The sequence below is a fragment of the Castor canadensis genome, chromosome 7 (genome assembly GCF_047511655.1).
Source record: "Castor canadensis chromosome 7, mCasCan1.hap1v2, whole genome shotgun sequence".
In the NCBI taxonomy this organism is placed as follows: domain Eukaryota; kingdom Metazoa; phylum Chordata; class Mammalia; order Rodentia; family Castoridae; genus Castor; species Castor canadensis.
This window is the reverse complement of record NC_133392.1, coordinates 75205755-75218882: the sequence shown is the minus strand read 5'-3', so window position 1 is coordinate 75218882 and position 13128 is coordinate 75205755. Positions and strand designations below refer to the sequence as shown.

Genomic DNA, 13128 nt, shown 5'->3' with positions numbered 1-13128 from the left:
TTGGTCTAACCTCCTCTGAGCCTGTTTTCTCTTCTGCTAAATCCCAGGGTGGTCACAGAAAGCAATGATGTACCTGGCTTGCAGCAAACGTTAATGGGATCCCATTTGCATTGCTCTCAACCTGGGCTGCCTTATAGGTATGAAGCTGACTGGGATGAGGCCAGTAGCCCCTCTGACTATCTGATCAGGCCTCTACCATGAGCACCGAAAGACCCAGGTGGCCCCAGACCACCAGTGGACAGCAGCACACCTGTTACCTACCCTCCTAGGAGTCCAGCACCTGAGGCCTTCCCTCGGAGGCTCATCTGATACATCTGAGCCATCTCCCTCAGGGTCTCTGCCGAGTACAGGCCAATGGGGTTGTTATATTGCCTTGGCTGGCTCGGGCCTGCCAGGACTTTGGGGCTGAGCAAGCCCTGGGCCCCTTCTGGGCTGGCCTTGGCCCTGGGGCTGCCCTGTGGAGGGCTGGGGTCCGAGGCCTCCATGTGTGAGGAGCAGACAGAGGTCTGGGAGAAGGAGGAGCTAAAGGTGTCCCTGAGTTCCAGGGTGCCCAGGCTGGCCCTTGCCTCGGGGTTGGGGCTGGGTGCCGCCAGGCTGCCGTTCATGTCCAGAGCAGGGTCCTGGCACAGGGCAGCACCATGCAGGGGAGAGAGAAGAGAGTGGTTAGAGGCTACATGTGTCCAGTCCTTCCGCATGGACTTGAAACAGATGTGTTAGTGTAAGCACCCGCAGCCTGCCCTCCTCCCTATTCTGCCTGCACTGCCTGGGGTGCCTGGATGGGGCACTGGAAAGGAAGGATTCTGTCGAGGGGAGGGAGGAGATGTGGAGACTACAGTTTCTGACCTGGAGGCTCGCATCCATTAGTACAGAAGGCAAAGTGCTGCACCAAAAGCCAAGCTAAGCCTGCCTGCACCTGGGGCTCAAGGAAGGGGATATGGGCTGGGGGACAGTAAGAAGCCCCTCTATCCTGTGTCTGTCTCTCCTTCCCCTAGAGTGAATACCCCCTGGGTGCAGCCCAATCTCTAGTCTACTGGGAAGACCCTGCATTCTGAGAAGACCATGTGTAGCCATGGAGATGGGGCCCCCCAAGCTGGCTGGGCATTGGGGTGGGATGGGGAGAAGCTGAGGAAGCAGGTGGGCTATTTGATCTTCTCTGTCCACCTCTGTGACTTTTCCTCACATCCCCTACCCAGTTTCCCAGTCTGTGATCCACCCTAGCCTCTTCTCCCCATTTCCCCAATCTGCCCTGCTGGACAGACAGGAGCCAGAGAAGGAGGAGAGTGGGGTGGACCTCCCAAGCTTTGGATCAGGGTCCTTGGACCCATAGGATTGAACTTCTTTAAGGGAGTTTGGGAAGGGCCCTGGGCAGTGATGAGGTCTAGGGTCAGGGTTCTGCTGTTCCCACCTTGACTGCTTCTCAGGCCACAACCCGCACTTCTGATGGGCAGTAGGGTCATGCAGTTGGGAGGTGCAGGTGGCAAGTGGAAATTGGAAGAGCCTGTGTGGAGGAGAACCTCTGAGGGCCAGCAGACTCCTTCCTGCCTAGGAGTACCTCCTGGGTGGCTGGCTGAAGCTGGGGCCTCTGACACACTCACCCCAGCCTCAGTGACTCTGGTAGACTAGGATCAGAGCTTTCTGGATGCCTGTCCCCTGCCTGACCAGAAGGATGCCCCCTCTTCTGAGAACACAGCTGCCCAAGCTGGTTTCCTTTCAGCTCAGCTGCTACGGTTTGGAGGGTGGCTGGCATCCAGGCAGGCACTCCTAAAACTTGGTGTTTCATGGGGGCCTCAACTGCCTCTCCAGAGAGTCAGCAATGGTAGGGCAGAGGCAGGGAGGCTAGGCTGTACTTTAGGAGCTGCAGTTGAGTGGACTTCACTGCCAGCAGTTGGCACCTACCTTCTGGTGGGGGATTACTGGCAGAGGAGACTGGATTGGGGGTGCTGCTGTGGAAATGGCAACAGGACGCTTCGACCTGAAGAAATGAGAAGTGGGACAAAGTAAGCAATCATACCAGGACCCAGGAGTTTGTGCCTGGTCAGGGCTATTGAGGGGAGCATAAGAATGCTGGGTATCTAGGCCAGAGGTCCCATCGTTCACAGTCTACCATATGGGCTGGGTCTCTCCAGGAAAGCACTGGCCTGACCAGGATGGAGGAGTCACAGCTCTTGGGCATTTTGGTCAGCACCCAAGGACCTCTCCTTGGAGGACTGTCTCAGAAAAGAGGAAGCAGGAAAGACCCTGGCTTCCAGACCCAACTGCTTCATGCTGGAGGCACCATGGCCACCTTCTCTGGGCCTAATCTGTAAGGTGTGGCAGTAATGTCTTGGGCCTCCTCCTTCCTGCACAGTTCTGTAGCACAAGACTGGGCCCATGCTATTGCTGGAGACAACTCCTCCTTTTCCCCAACTCCATGCCTACACCCAAACCTCTGCCCTCTATTCCAGAGAGCTTCAACCTACTTCTGCAGAGTGAGACTCAGGTTGTAGCTGGCAGACTTGATCTTGTTCTGGGCTTCCAGGTGGGTCATGGTGTCTGTGTTGACGCCGTCGATGGCCACCACGAGGTCTCCCTGGCTGAGCTGGGACTGGGCCGCCTTGCTGCCTGGTGTGATCTGATTAGACGGCAGAAGTGGGGTAAGTATAAGAAGCTGGTCCTGAGGGTGGGCCAGTCCTCAGGGGACAGTCACCCAGAGTGTCCAAGATCCATCCTGTAATATTTCATTTGCTATGAGCTGCACTAGCTGCTTACCAAGCCTTGTCCCTCTTTCTGGCACATGGCTACCACATTTCCTAGCGTTTAGTTCTGACCATGGTCATGGAACTAGCTTTAAGCAGCAAAATGAGGGAGGAAGTAATGCACACTACTTACAGGTCTGCCCCTGGCAATCATCCCTAGGATCCTACCCATTGTTTGTTGGCTGATGAAATGTAGAAGATGGAGAGGAGGACAGCCAGACTGCTAACCAAAAAAGGACTAGATGCCCAGTGGAGAGATGATTAAGGAACACCATCCTGCAAGCTGCACGAGTGAGAAGTAAACTTTCACTGGGCTAAGCCATCAAAATTTGGGGCCTGTTTATTATACTGGTTAGCCTACTATTACTCCTGCACCCTGAAAACCCAGCCTCAGGAGGAAAGGGAAACTCAGGAGTTACACCTCAGTACTACCCACCCCAGAGACACTGCCAGGCCAGAGGACAGGGTAAATACACCCACGAAAAAGCACCCTAGAGTGGAAGTCTTGTGCTAACATGGCAGGCATGCAGAGGACTGAGGGAAACATCAACACTGCCAGGTTGAGCAAGGCTGGCTGGGAAATGGAGCAGGGCTTAGGACTCTCTGGTAAGCTTCATACTTCCAGAAGGGGAAATGCAGGTATGGGGGGTTAGTTCCCAAGTCTTGTACCCCAATGATTAGTTTTTTGGGTTTTGATTTTTTTTCTTTTTTGGCAATCCTGGGGTTTGAACTCAGGGCTACGTGTTTGCTAGACAGTGTTCTACTGCTTGATCCATGCCTCCAGCTACATAATAATAATAGTTATTATTATTATAAATAATAATTATTATTATTTTGGTGGGACTGGGTTTGAACTCAGAGCTTCACATTTGCAAGCCGGGACTCTACTGCTTGAGCTATACCTCCAGTCCCCTGTACTCCAATAATGTCTCAGAATGTTAGAGTCTGGAAGCCCCATCTTCAGTGTGGCTACACCAAATACCAATGAGGCTCCACACAGGAACACCCCATGGGATGTCAAGAACACCATGCCCCCTTGGGACAGTACTTGGGATTCCATGGTGGCTCAGACCGAACTCTCATGACATCAGGCACAATGACAGATTTTACATGCCTGGTCCTCAACAATAGCACACTGAATGCTGTAACTGCCCCATCCACACTGAGATCACACATGATAACAAAATTCCAGAGTGTCTAGTGACACTAAAATGGCTTAATGTACTGCCCCTAATAACATTAGCAGCCCCACCCCAAAGATATCTCATAAGATGTCATGGAGACCCTAGCTCCACCCCTCCCTCATGACTTCCCAGCTGGTTGAAATCATCAGAGTGACTTTCGGATATGACATCATGGAATGCCATGCAGGCCCACCCCCAGTGACATCACTGGAAAGAGGAGCCTTTGAGTACCCCCAGGTATGGCCGAGGATGTCCCTTGGCTTCCCCTTCCCTTCTAGCCAGTTTTGGCTTCTCTGGACACACCCCGGTCACATTTCTGGCCCTAATCCAGGGATAAAGCCAGCTCCTTACACTGGCAGAAGCCAGATTCTGGCCAAGCTCTAGGGACCATCCTAGAAGCCCAGAGAGGACCCGAGGACAGGTTCATGCTTCATGTGCCAAGCCATGGTGGGCCTCTTGCCAGACCCTGGGCTTGTAGACATGGATGAAAGCTTCTTGCCAGGTTCCTCACAGGGTACCCTCCAATCACCTATCTCCAGTCCATTCCCAGATGGGCTTTCCAGAATATGACCAGGAACTTGATAGTTTCTTGGTAACCACATCACAGGTCCCAGAAACACTGCCCGATGTGATGCAAGGGATGAGAGCAAGACCAGGAGGGTCCTTCTTCGCCAATTGCTATTGACCCACCTTGTGCTCAGAGCACCCCATCCCCAGCCCCTGATCTGTAGGCAAGGCAAGGACAACAGAATCAGATGCCTTGATGGCCAGGAAGTCACATCTGGTTTTCAAAGCCCAGCCCACTCCCCAGATTTCATAGGGGCATCTGTGACCCTCAGGATGTCTCCAAACACAACCTTACCCCCAAAGTCATTGCCAGAGGGAGCCTCTTCTAACGACAGGAGTTTGTTGCCACCTTAGAGTGCAGAGATTGAACAAAGGGAAAAAACCAGCAACAATGAGGGAAAAAAAAAGAACTCTGGAGGGCAAGCTAGGCTACCCATTTGTGAAGCTGTCCTGCAGAAAAGCCACTTGTTCCTCTGGCTCCTTGTGCAAGGCTGTGCCAGCCCAAAGAAGTCATTATAGAAAAGAAGTTGAAAATGTCTACAGTGAACACCCAAGTACCCACCACTATGCTTCTACTGTAACATCCTTCTCATCTTACTAAGTCACATGGTGAGCTCACTCTTTATCCACTAGTCTGTCTTACTATGGAGGCAGTTCAAAGAAACTTCCAAACCTTAGTGTGCTTCCATCTGGGGTCAATTTCACAATACCTAGGTTGTTAGGGGACTGTGTGTAGAGCTCCAACAGCTGGACATATAGCAGGACACCCCTAAAGAAAGACACCTTATGGTGGGGCTCCCCAACAGTAGTCACCCCACAACATGTGCTCAAAGCACCCCACAGCAGGTATCCTCATGGAAAGTCACTAACCATCTATGAAGAAAGTGTTGTCCCCTGTAGCAGAAAATTTGAGGTGAATGGGGAAAGCAGCTGCAAATCTTGCACAGAAGGGCGGGACTGCAACCACAGAGGGGACACTGCCAGACAGGATGGGAGTGTTGAGATCATGATGGCTGTGTGAGCAAGGGTAACAGAATGACTTCCAAGGGAGGCTGGGCCCAATCAGCTAGGGCCAGCTGCAGGCCATCTGGAATGGCCTTCCTTCAAAGCTGCCTGGTAACATCTTTCTCCCTCAGGCATGAGCCACTTTGGGTCTTTTCTTCCTTTTCCCTGATTCTTTCTGGCCCCCTCTCCCCATTCTCAGGTGTGGGCTGAGATGATCCTTGTTCCTAAGGAGAGCTCAGCCTTCTTGGGGCCTGGTCAGTAGCCAAACATTCCAGAGGGGAGCTGCCGAGCTGGCTCCTGCCTGCCCCTGGCACCTTTCTCCCTGCACCTGTGTCTGCCTATCAGGGCACAGTTGGCCTGGCCTTTGGCTGCCCTGAGCAGGGTCCAATGTCCCTCAGGGTGGGGTTGGGGTGCAGATATCCTCTTATAGGGAGGGAGGTGCTCTTCTATTTTGTCCAAGTGTCCTTAGAGAAGGAGGCTGGATGGAGACAGGGCTCTAAAGACAGCCAATGGCCATCAGATACCCTTCCCCCCTCCAAGGTGCAGCCTAAGCTGACTGGGGGAGGAGAGTGGCACCTCTGGACCCTTTCCCAGAGCCTAGGGCTCATGGAAAGTATAGTTCAGGCATGACATGTCTGTGCATCTCTTGTCTGATTCTCCATTCCCCTCTCTCTGTTGACTTTGTCCCAGAAAAGATTCAAAGCACCCGAACTCTTGGAGAGTTTTTCTTTTTAAAAAGCATTTCTATCCTCTCTTTAAAATTCTCTTTGGAATGAGTGTTTCATTCCTACTTCATTTTTCACTTTTCTCCAGTCAATAGCTACCTCTCAATGGTGACCCCAACCCTGGGCAGAGCCTAGAGAGGCCTCAGATGGGAGGCTCTGGGTGTTTTGAGGCCAAGATCAGCCACCCAACCCATAGGAGCCCTTCTGTCTTGCTGGGCTGTGGTCTTGGGGCACCCCAGAGGGTGTCACAAAGGTGGCTGGTGACAGGGCAAACTGGGCGGCATGGACTTTGGAATGAGCCTGACCTCAAGCTTCTTTGGTATAAAGCTCCACACCCTTAAGTGTCTAGAGTATGAAATGCCTCTCTTTCAGGATTGTCGTGAGGATTGAATTATTAACCGAGCTATAGTTCGGTTAATAAGGATGGTGCAGACCTGAGGAAGTTGCAGGAAAGCTCCAAAACCAAAGAAATGCAAGTGCTGACCCCACCTCTCCCCAGGGAGGTGCCACAAGGGCCCAGGCTGGCAGGCTGCCTCCCATGGACTCCATAGGAAAAAGACCCAAGGCTAGCAGAGGGTTGGAGGTAAGGGGTAGCCCCGACAACCAGTCTTGAGCCACTTGCTGTTCTTAGAGGGGCAGAGAAGGGGGTGAGGGGTAATTCTGTCCAGTGTCCTAGAGGAACAAGGAGCCAGGTGGGGCTCCCCCTGCAGTGCCCCCATGCTGGCAGCAGGAGGAGCAATTGGCAGCCTTCCTGCTAGCAAGGGGGCATTATTGAAAGTTTCTAGCCATCTCTTCTAGTACTCAGAAGCAGACAGGCCCTTGCCTTCCTGTCCTCCTTGTCCTGCTGGGAGTGGTGCCCAGGCTGAGGGCAGGTAGCAAAGTCTAGGAGCAGTTCTAGGCTTCTATTGCACCTCCTCCCAGCCCTCCTGGAATTTCCACGGACTCCTCCCCGGCCAACAGAGTACATTTTAACATTGTGCAAATTAAATTACCACCATGCCACGCTAGCTCCCTTCCCATCTGGTCTCCCCTGGGAGACCTCTCTGAAAACTTTTGTCTCCTCATAGCCTTACCCACCAATCCCACTTTGGCAGTTAAATAAGCCACTTTGGCTGGCGGACTGGCTCAAGTGGTAAGAGCACCCGCCTAGCAAGCGTGAGGCCCTGTGTTCAAATCCCAGTGCTGCCCCCACAAATAGCCAGGCTCTTTTACACCCTGCTTTGTTTGCTCCAACTTATTCCTGTCTCCTTCCTCTGCCTTCTTCACCTCCAAACTTCCCCAAGAAGGGACTGCAAGTCCTGGTTCCACCATCTCCCACCCCTTCACACTCAGCCATCTAGCCTTGGTGCCTACCTTCCACATATAGCAACACTTATGTGCAAACAGAGGAAGGGGATGTCATTGCTCCTCTCTATCTGACCAGTCCAAGCCACTGTCCCTCCCCTTTTGTCCTCTTATTCAGGCTCATAGTCTCATCTGTGTCCCGGGTGTGGCCAGTATAATGCTCTTGTGTGCACTTGGCTCCCAAGAGCCCCCAGCAAATTCTGCTTCACACCTTCTAGGATGGTTCTGCCAGTAGAGTTAGAGCCTGGCTACAACAGGATGGAGAAGCTGTGTTTGCAAATGGGAGGGCTGGGGGTTGCAACCAAAGGAAGTCCCTGGATGAGAGGGGAACATAAAAAGGAAAGGAGACTCGGAGTTAATGCTTTGTCTGTCTCCCAGGCTGAAGGGTTGTCCCTACAGGGCTCTGCATCTCTCAAACCTGCCATCCCACAATGGCAGGTTTAACTGCCCATGCAGGGTACCTGTGTCCTAGTCTGGGGACCTCCAAGTACTCCTTCCCTGGGTCCTAGGCAGACTCATATCCTCTTCCTTCAGAGCCCACAAGGGGTCACAGGGAGCTCTTGGGGCCTGGCCTGGGGGCACATCTAAGAATGCATTCCCAAGCTGTGACTCTGCCTCTTATCATCCCTTGTTGGATGGACAGATAGATGGTTGGAGCCTCGAGGCTTGCCTGACCTTCAGTGCGGCTATAAACAGCATGGCCTGTCAGCACTGATAGGTGCTGCCCAAGAACCATCCCATAACGTGCTCCAGTAGTCTCGAAATTCCAGGAATTGCCAGCACAGCTACCTCCAGAACAGTCCCTGCCTGGCTTCTCCACCTCCCCAGCGACCCTCTGTTAGTGTTCCCACCTTAGCTGGGAGAGTCTAATAAATAACTGAAACTGAAACCAGCAGAGTGGCAGAGGTCTCTGGGCTGGTGGCCCAGGCGAGCCTGCCGTGTGGGGCAGAGGCCTACCAGGGAGAGGCAGGCTGCTCCTAGGCCTGAGTTCAGCCTTACTGCTCTGCCAGCCTCACAGCTAGCCAGGTGGGATGTGTTTCCACACTTGAATTCTCACACATGTGGAAGGCACGGTCTCCATTTTACAGGAGAGACCACTGAGGCTGGCACAGTTGAGAGCAAACACGTGCCCTTTCCCTAAGGTGGGGGCATAATAGGCATGAACTTTACACCAGCCCCTGCCCTTCTGGCCAGTGGGTCTGGCAGGGAGGGGGATGGGCTGTGGACCTGTTGGGAGGGGGGCTCCCACCCTTCTCTGGTTCCTGGAGAATTGCCTACCATAGGGGAGGGAGGGGTGAGAGGGCAGCTCAGGTTGCAGGCTCTCCGCACCTGTCCAGGATAAATAAAGGCATTTTCCTCCTGCCTCCAGAGTCTCCCTTCTGAATCCCTTCTCTGGGGGTTCTCAGGCTAAGACCCACTAAAGGGAGGCCTTCAAGGTCTGCTTCTGTCTCAGGGTGGTGCAGTGGGGCCCATGGCCAGATCAGGCATAAGAGCTACCACTCAGCCTGCAGGTGGCAGGTATTCTTTCAGAAAGAGAGGTGACAAACACCTGCCCCTTGGGAGGGGATGGGCTCCCCCAAATCCCTAGTCAGAGAGGAGAGGGAGCAGGCTCATCTGGCCTGTGCATGAATGTAAGCCTGTTTGCCTGCCTCTGAGGTGAGATGGTTGTCTCATCCCTGCTTGCTTTACCACCTCTCAAGTGTCAGGCAGTGGATGTGGCTGGGGGTTTGGACCCCTGCTGAAGATGAGTAGACCAGGCTCTGGCCCGACCTCCCCGTGAAGGGAATACTACCTGTGGTGCCCATGCAAAGGCTTAGACCACAACTCCAAGCAGTGTCCACCAGCCAGTGTGGCAAGTGGAGAGTAACTGGGATGAGAGTGGGAATCCTCCAGAGAGTTCTCTTTGAGGGGCTATTCCTGGGGCAGAGGGGCCTTGGGAACCTCAGCTGGAGTTATCACGGCCCTGGTATCTGTGGAGTGTGCCTGGCCCCTGGCACCAAGTCTGGGATGCCCAAGCCCATGGTGTCTGTGGTCCACCAGAGGCATTTTTCAAGAGACTCCAGTGTCCAGTACTTCCTCTCCAGGTGATTTGGGGTGTGTCCCAGAAAGAAACCAAGAGGCCATTATGCCCATCCCCCGATGCCCTGCCTGGGTTCTATTTTTAAAATCCCCCCTAGTCGTTGGCTCCAGCACATCCCAACACACCCCCTCCCCGAGTGAGGACATTCCTCCTGCTATCTAGCTTAAGGCCTCTGTGCTGCCATTTAAGACCCTTGCCATCAGGAGCCAGGTGGTGCATAGGTCCTGGGTGAGGTCATTGGCTATCCTGGGTGCCACTGAGTCTGAAGGCTAATTTGTACCCACAGGGCAGGGTAGCAAGCATCAGGAGCAAGCCTCAGGATGGTGGAGCTGGGGAGATATGGGCTCAGTCTTAGGCATGGGAGGCCAGAGGGCCCATGAGACCTGAAGGAGAGGACCTGCAACTATGGGCTTGGGAGTGAGGTCACGGTAGCCACTGGGCTCAAATGCCCATATGTCAGGCTTTGGGTGTCCTTTTTAGTATGGGACCCTGTGGTCTTCAGGGCAGAGGTCTGGAGGGCAGAGACTCCAGATCTCCAGCTGAAGGGTGGAGAGCAAGGCCCTGCCCTAAGCACCCATGCCAGGTTCCAAAACCAACAGTGCTCCTCCACTGGGTCTATTGCCCCCTACTCCTCTGTCAAGCACTTTCCAGACCTTCCCAAACTTACCCATCAAGTGCTATCCCCAGGTGCTTGCCAAACAAGTCTCTACTTCCCTGGGGAAGAAACTGTCCTTTCTCCTATGGGGAGGCAGCCACCCAGATACCCCTATCCACTCACCACCCTCCAGTGACAGTCTTGGTCTCACCTTGCCCCTCATGCCCAGATCAGCACTGCCAGGGGCTCAGTTACTAGGCAGGGGTTGTCTTTGCTTCTCACAGGCCTTGCAGTCTCCCTGAACCTTGGGGTCTTCAGCCGCAGCTCTGCCAGGACTGCTGGGGCGCGCCTTTATCTGACAGATATTGACTGAGCACCTACTGTGTTCTAGGCAGAGGCCTAGGTGCTGGGACTGTGCTATTAAAACATGGTCCCTTCTCCTGTCTTCCTCTGGAGTATGTCTATCTTTTGGCATTCCTCGGCTTTGATATCTCCAGCCTGGCAGTAGTGATCTTCACAACCCTTGTTGTTCTGTGTCCTCCCTGTTAGGCAAGACCTAACCACGGCATGGCAGGACCCAGGGGCCATTTCTCCCAGGTGAGCATGGGGGGGAAAAGGCAGGTGGGCCAGGCAGCCCCTGGTTCAGGTGAGGAAGGAAGGCCTAGCCCCATGAACCAGCCAGTGTGGGGGCCCTGGCAGGCTTAGACAGCAGGAATCTCAGGTTTGGTAATTTTGGGTCTGAGATGAAGTGGGTGCTAGAACCCAGCAACCAGTCCAGCTGAGCCACACACCATGACATCAGGGAAGCGGGGGCAGCAATCTGTCCATCCATCTATCTGCCCACCTGTCACCTAGTCTCCCTGTACTAGGACTGCTCTTTTTCCAAAGCAGCTGCCCACTTTGAGGGTGGGACTTCCCTGAGCTACCTGAGCCCACCCTGCAAATTCAGCATTTTCTTCTCTGCTCTAAACACCTGCCACTTGTCCGTGATGATTCACTCAGATGGGCAAAGTCCAGGAGACAAGTTTGGGTGTTCCAACATTAGCTGTGGCCAAGATCAGGAGACCCTTCCAGTGGAGCCCACAGACTGGGGATAAGCCAGGCTCTGCTTTCCAAGGGCCCCAAAGAGGACAGATGGACAGACATACATGCCCTCTTCCAAGTGTGCCCCACCCCTTTGGGAGCCAGGCTGTGGCACTGCACACTCACCCGGGAAATAGTGAGGGGCATGTTGAAGTCCTTGCCCCCCTGCAGACGGAAGCCCCAGGGTCCAGGCCCAGTCAGGGTTACACTGTAAGACATGCTGATGGTGACAGCAGCCGCCTCTGTGGATGAAGGGTGGAAAGAGTCAGGTGAGAGGGTACTCATGTACACCACCTCCCCAGCCCACATCTTTGCCCCTGCCCCCAACCCCCGACCCCCAGTCTTGCCTGCTCTGTTTCTTGCTGCCTGGCCAGGCTGTGTGGAGCTCCTGAGAGACTCCTAAGAATAGCTGGGAGTGAATGCCGTTGACACTGATATCTGCCCTTGCTGCGCCCATAAATGGACTGTAACCCTACACTGGGACCGCCCGCCGTGGCCTCTCAGCCGGTCCACCATGACTCACGCGGCTAATATAGCCCTTGGGAAGGGGTGTCCAGCACCCAGAACCCCTCTAGAAGGCAGGAAGGCAGGATTTGTCTCCCTTCTGCCCTCTGCAGATCCCATACACTCTTTCTCTGCTCCGCAGACCCACCCCTGGCCCAGGAGACTCTGGGCCGAGCTCCCTTGGGCAAGGGGTTTGCTGCTCTGTGCTCCCTGGTGGGGACCCTAAAGTAGTACCTTACCCAGTGTGGGACTCTGGTAGTGCCTAGGACTGACCTCAGCCTCCAGTGGATCTGGAGAAAGCTACAGCCCAAAAGGCCACTGACTGGCCCTGGGGTTGTCCAGCCATAAAAAATGATCACATAGTAGAAGTACCTCTGGTCAAGCTCAGCCTGTGGCCCTTCACACCATTATCCCTGAGTCCTAAGAGGCTGCCACCTTGGTCTGTAGGAGCCAAGGCTCAGAGAAGTTAAATGACTTTTCCAAGGTCACACAGGAAATGAACCCTGGCAGGTCCTACTGGAGCCTGAGCTCATTCCAATGGGACTCATGCCAGAAAACGGACTCCCAGTGGCTGCAGGCACCTCCCAAATCCCTGGACTGAGAGGCTGGGCCCCTGCCTGCACTGCTTGGCACAGGGACTGAAGGTAGGTCTGAGGCAGACCCACCCCTCCAGACCCTCTGGGGCCCAGCTGGTTATTCCTGGCTCTCCTGTCTCATTTGTGCCCTGGAAAACTTGACAGTAGCATGGAAAGCTCCAGCTGCCAGCACCTCACACCAGGCCCCGTGCCCTTTGCCCAGGAATGGCAGGGGGCAGGGAGGAAGGGCAGAGATGCCACTTGCTCAGCTGCTAGGACTCAGGGCCAAAAGGGGCAGGGAGAAAAAGTGTGTGTGGCGTGTTCAGTCCACACCTCAGAGACAGTGTGTTCCAGTGAAAGCCTTGGCCCCTTGGGACTCCTGCCAATGTGGACTTTGAGTCAAAATGCCTGGAAGCCCTCCTCTAAGAGAGACCCCAGGCTCTGTATGATCTGGAGACAGATCAAGACCAACTCTGGTCTCCACCTGGGGAAACTGAGGATCGAGAAATATGACCAGGTTGGGTTGAAGGATTGCTGGCCTTCTTAGAGGGCCATAATCTGGGCTAGGCCCTGAGGATTTGGTGCAGGCCTGGATGTGAGTAACTTCCCAGCTGCCAGCACCCCGGCCTCACACCCCAGGCTTTGCATATGCAAGGTGTGTGGTAAGGGTGCCCATGTTTGTTACAGGATTGTTTGGTAATTTGCCCCAAATCACAAAAATAGCAAGTGAA

The 13128-nt window shown here is 54.2% G+C and overlaps 1 protein-coding gene across 8 annotated transcripts in view; it reads right to left on the bottom strand.

The window, feature by feature from the left end:
• Ldb3 (LIM domain binding 3) overlaps window positions 1–11782 on the bottom strand; it is a 62117-nt gene extending 50335 nt beyond the window's left edge. For 3 of the 8 annotated variants that reach the window (XM_074079337.1, XM_074079338.1, XM_074079339.1), the window contains exons 1-5: window positions 11666–11782; window positions 11445–11560; window positions 2460–2611; window positions 1897–1972; window positions 262–620 (exon numbers count right to left, since the gene is read on the bottom strand). In XM_074079337.1, coding sequence (XP_073935438.1) covers window positions 262–620; window positions 1897–1972; window positions 2460–2611; window positions 11445–11537 — 680 coding nt within the window. In that variant the 5' untranslated portion in view covers window positions 11538–11560; window positions 11666–11782. The remainder of the gene's footprint in view (window positions 1–261; window positions 621–1896; window positions 1973–2459; window positions 2612–11444; window positions 11561–11665) is intronic. The other 5 variants (XM_020161325.2, XM_020161327.2, XM_020161328.2 and 2 more) reach the window with 2 other exon arrangements.
• Window positions 11783–13128: the final 1346 nt, after the last annotated feature.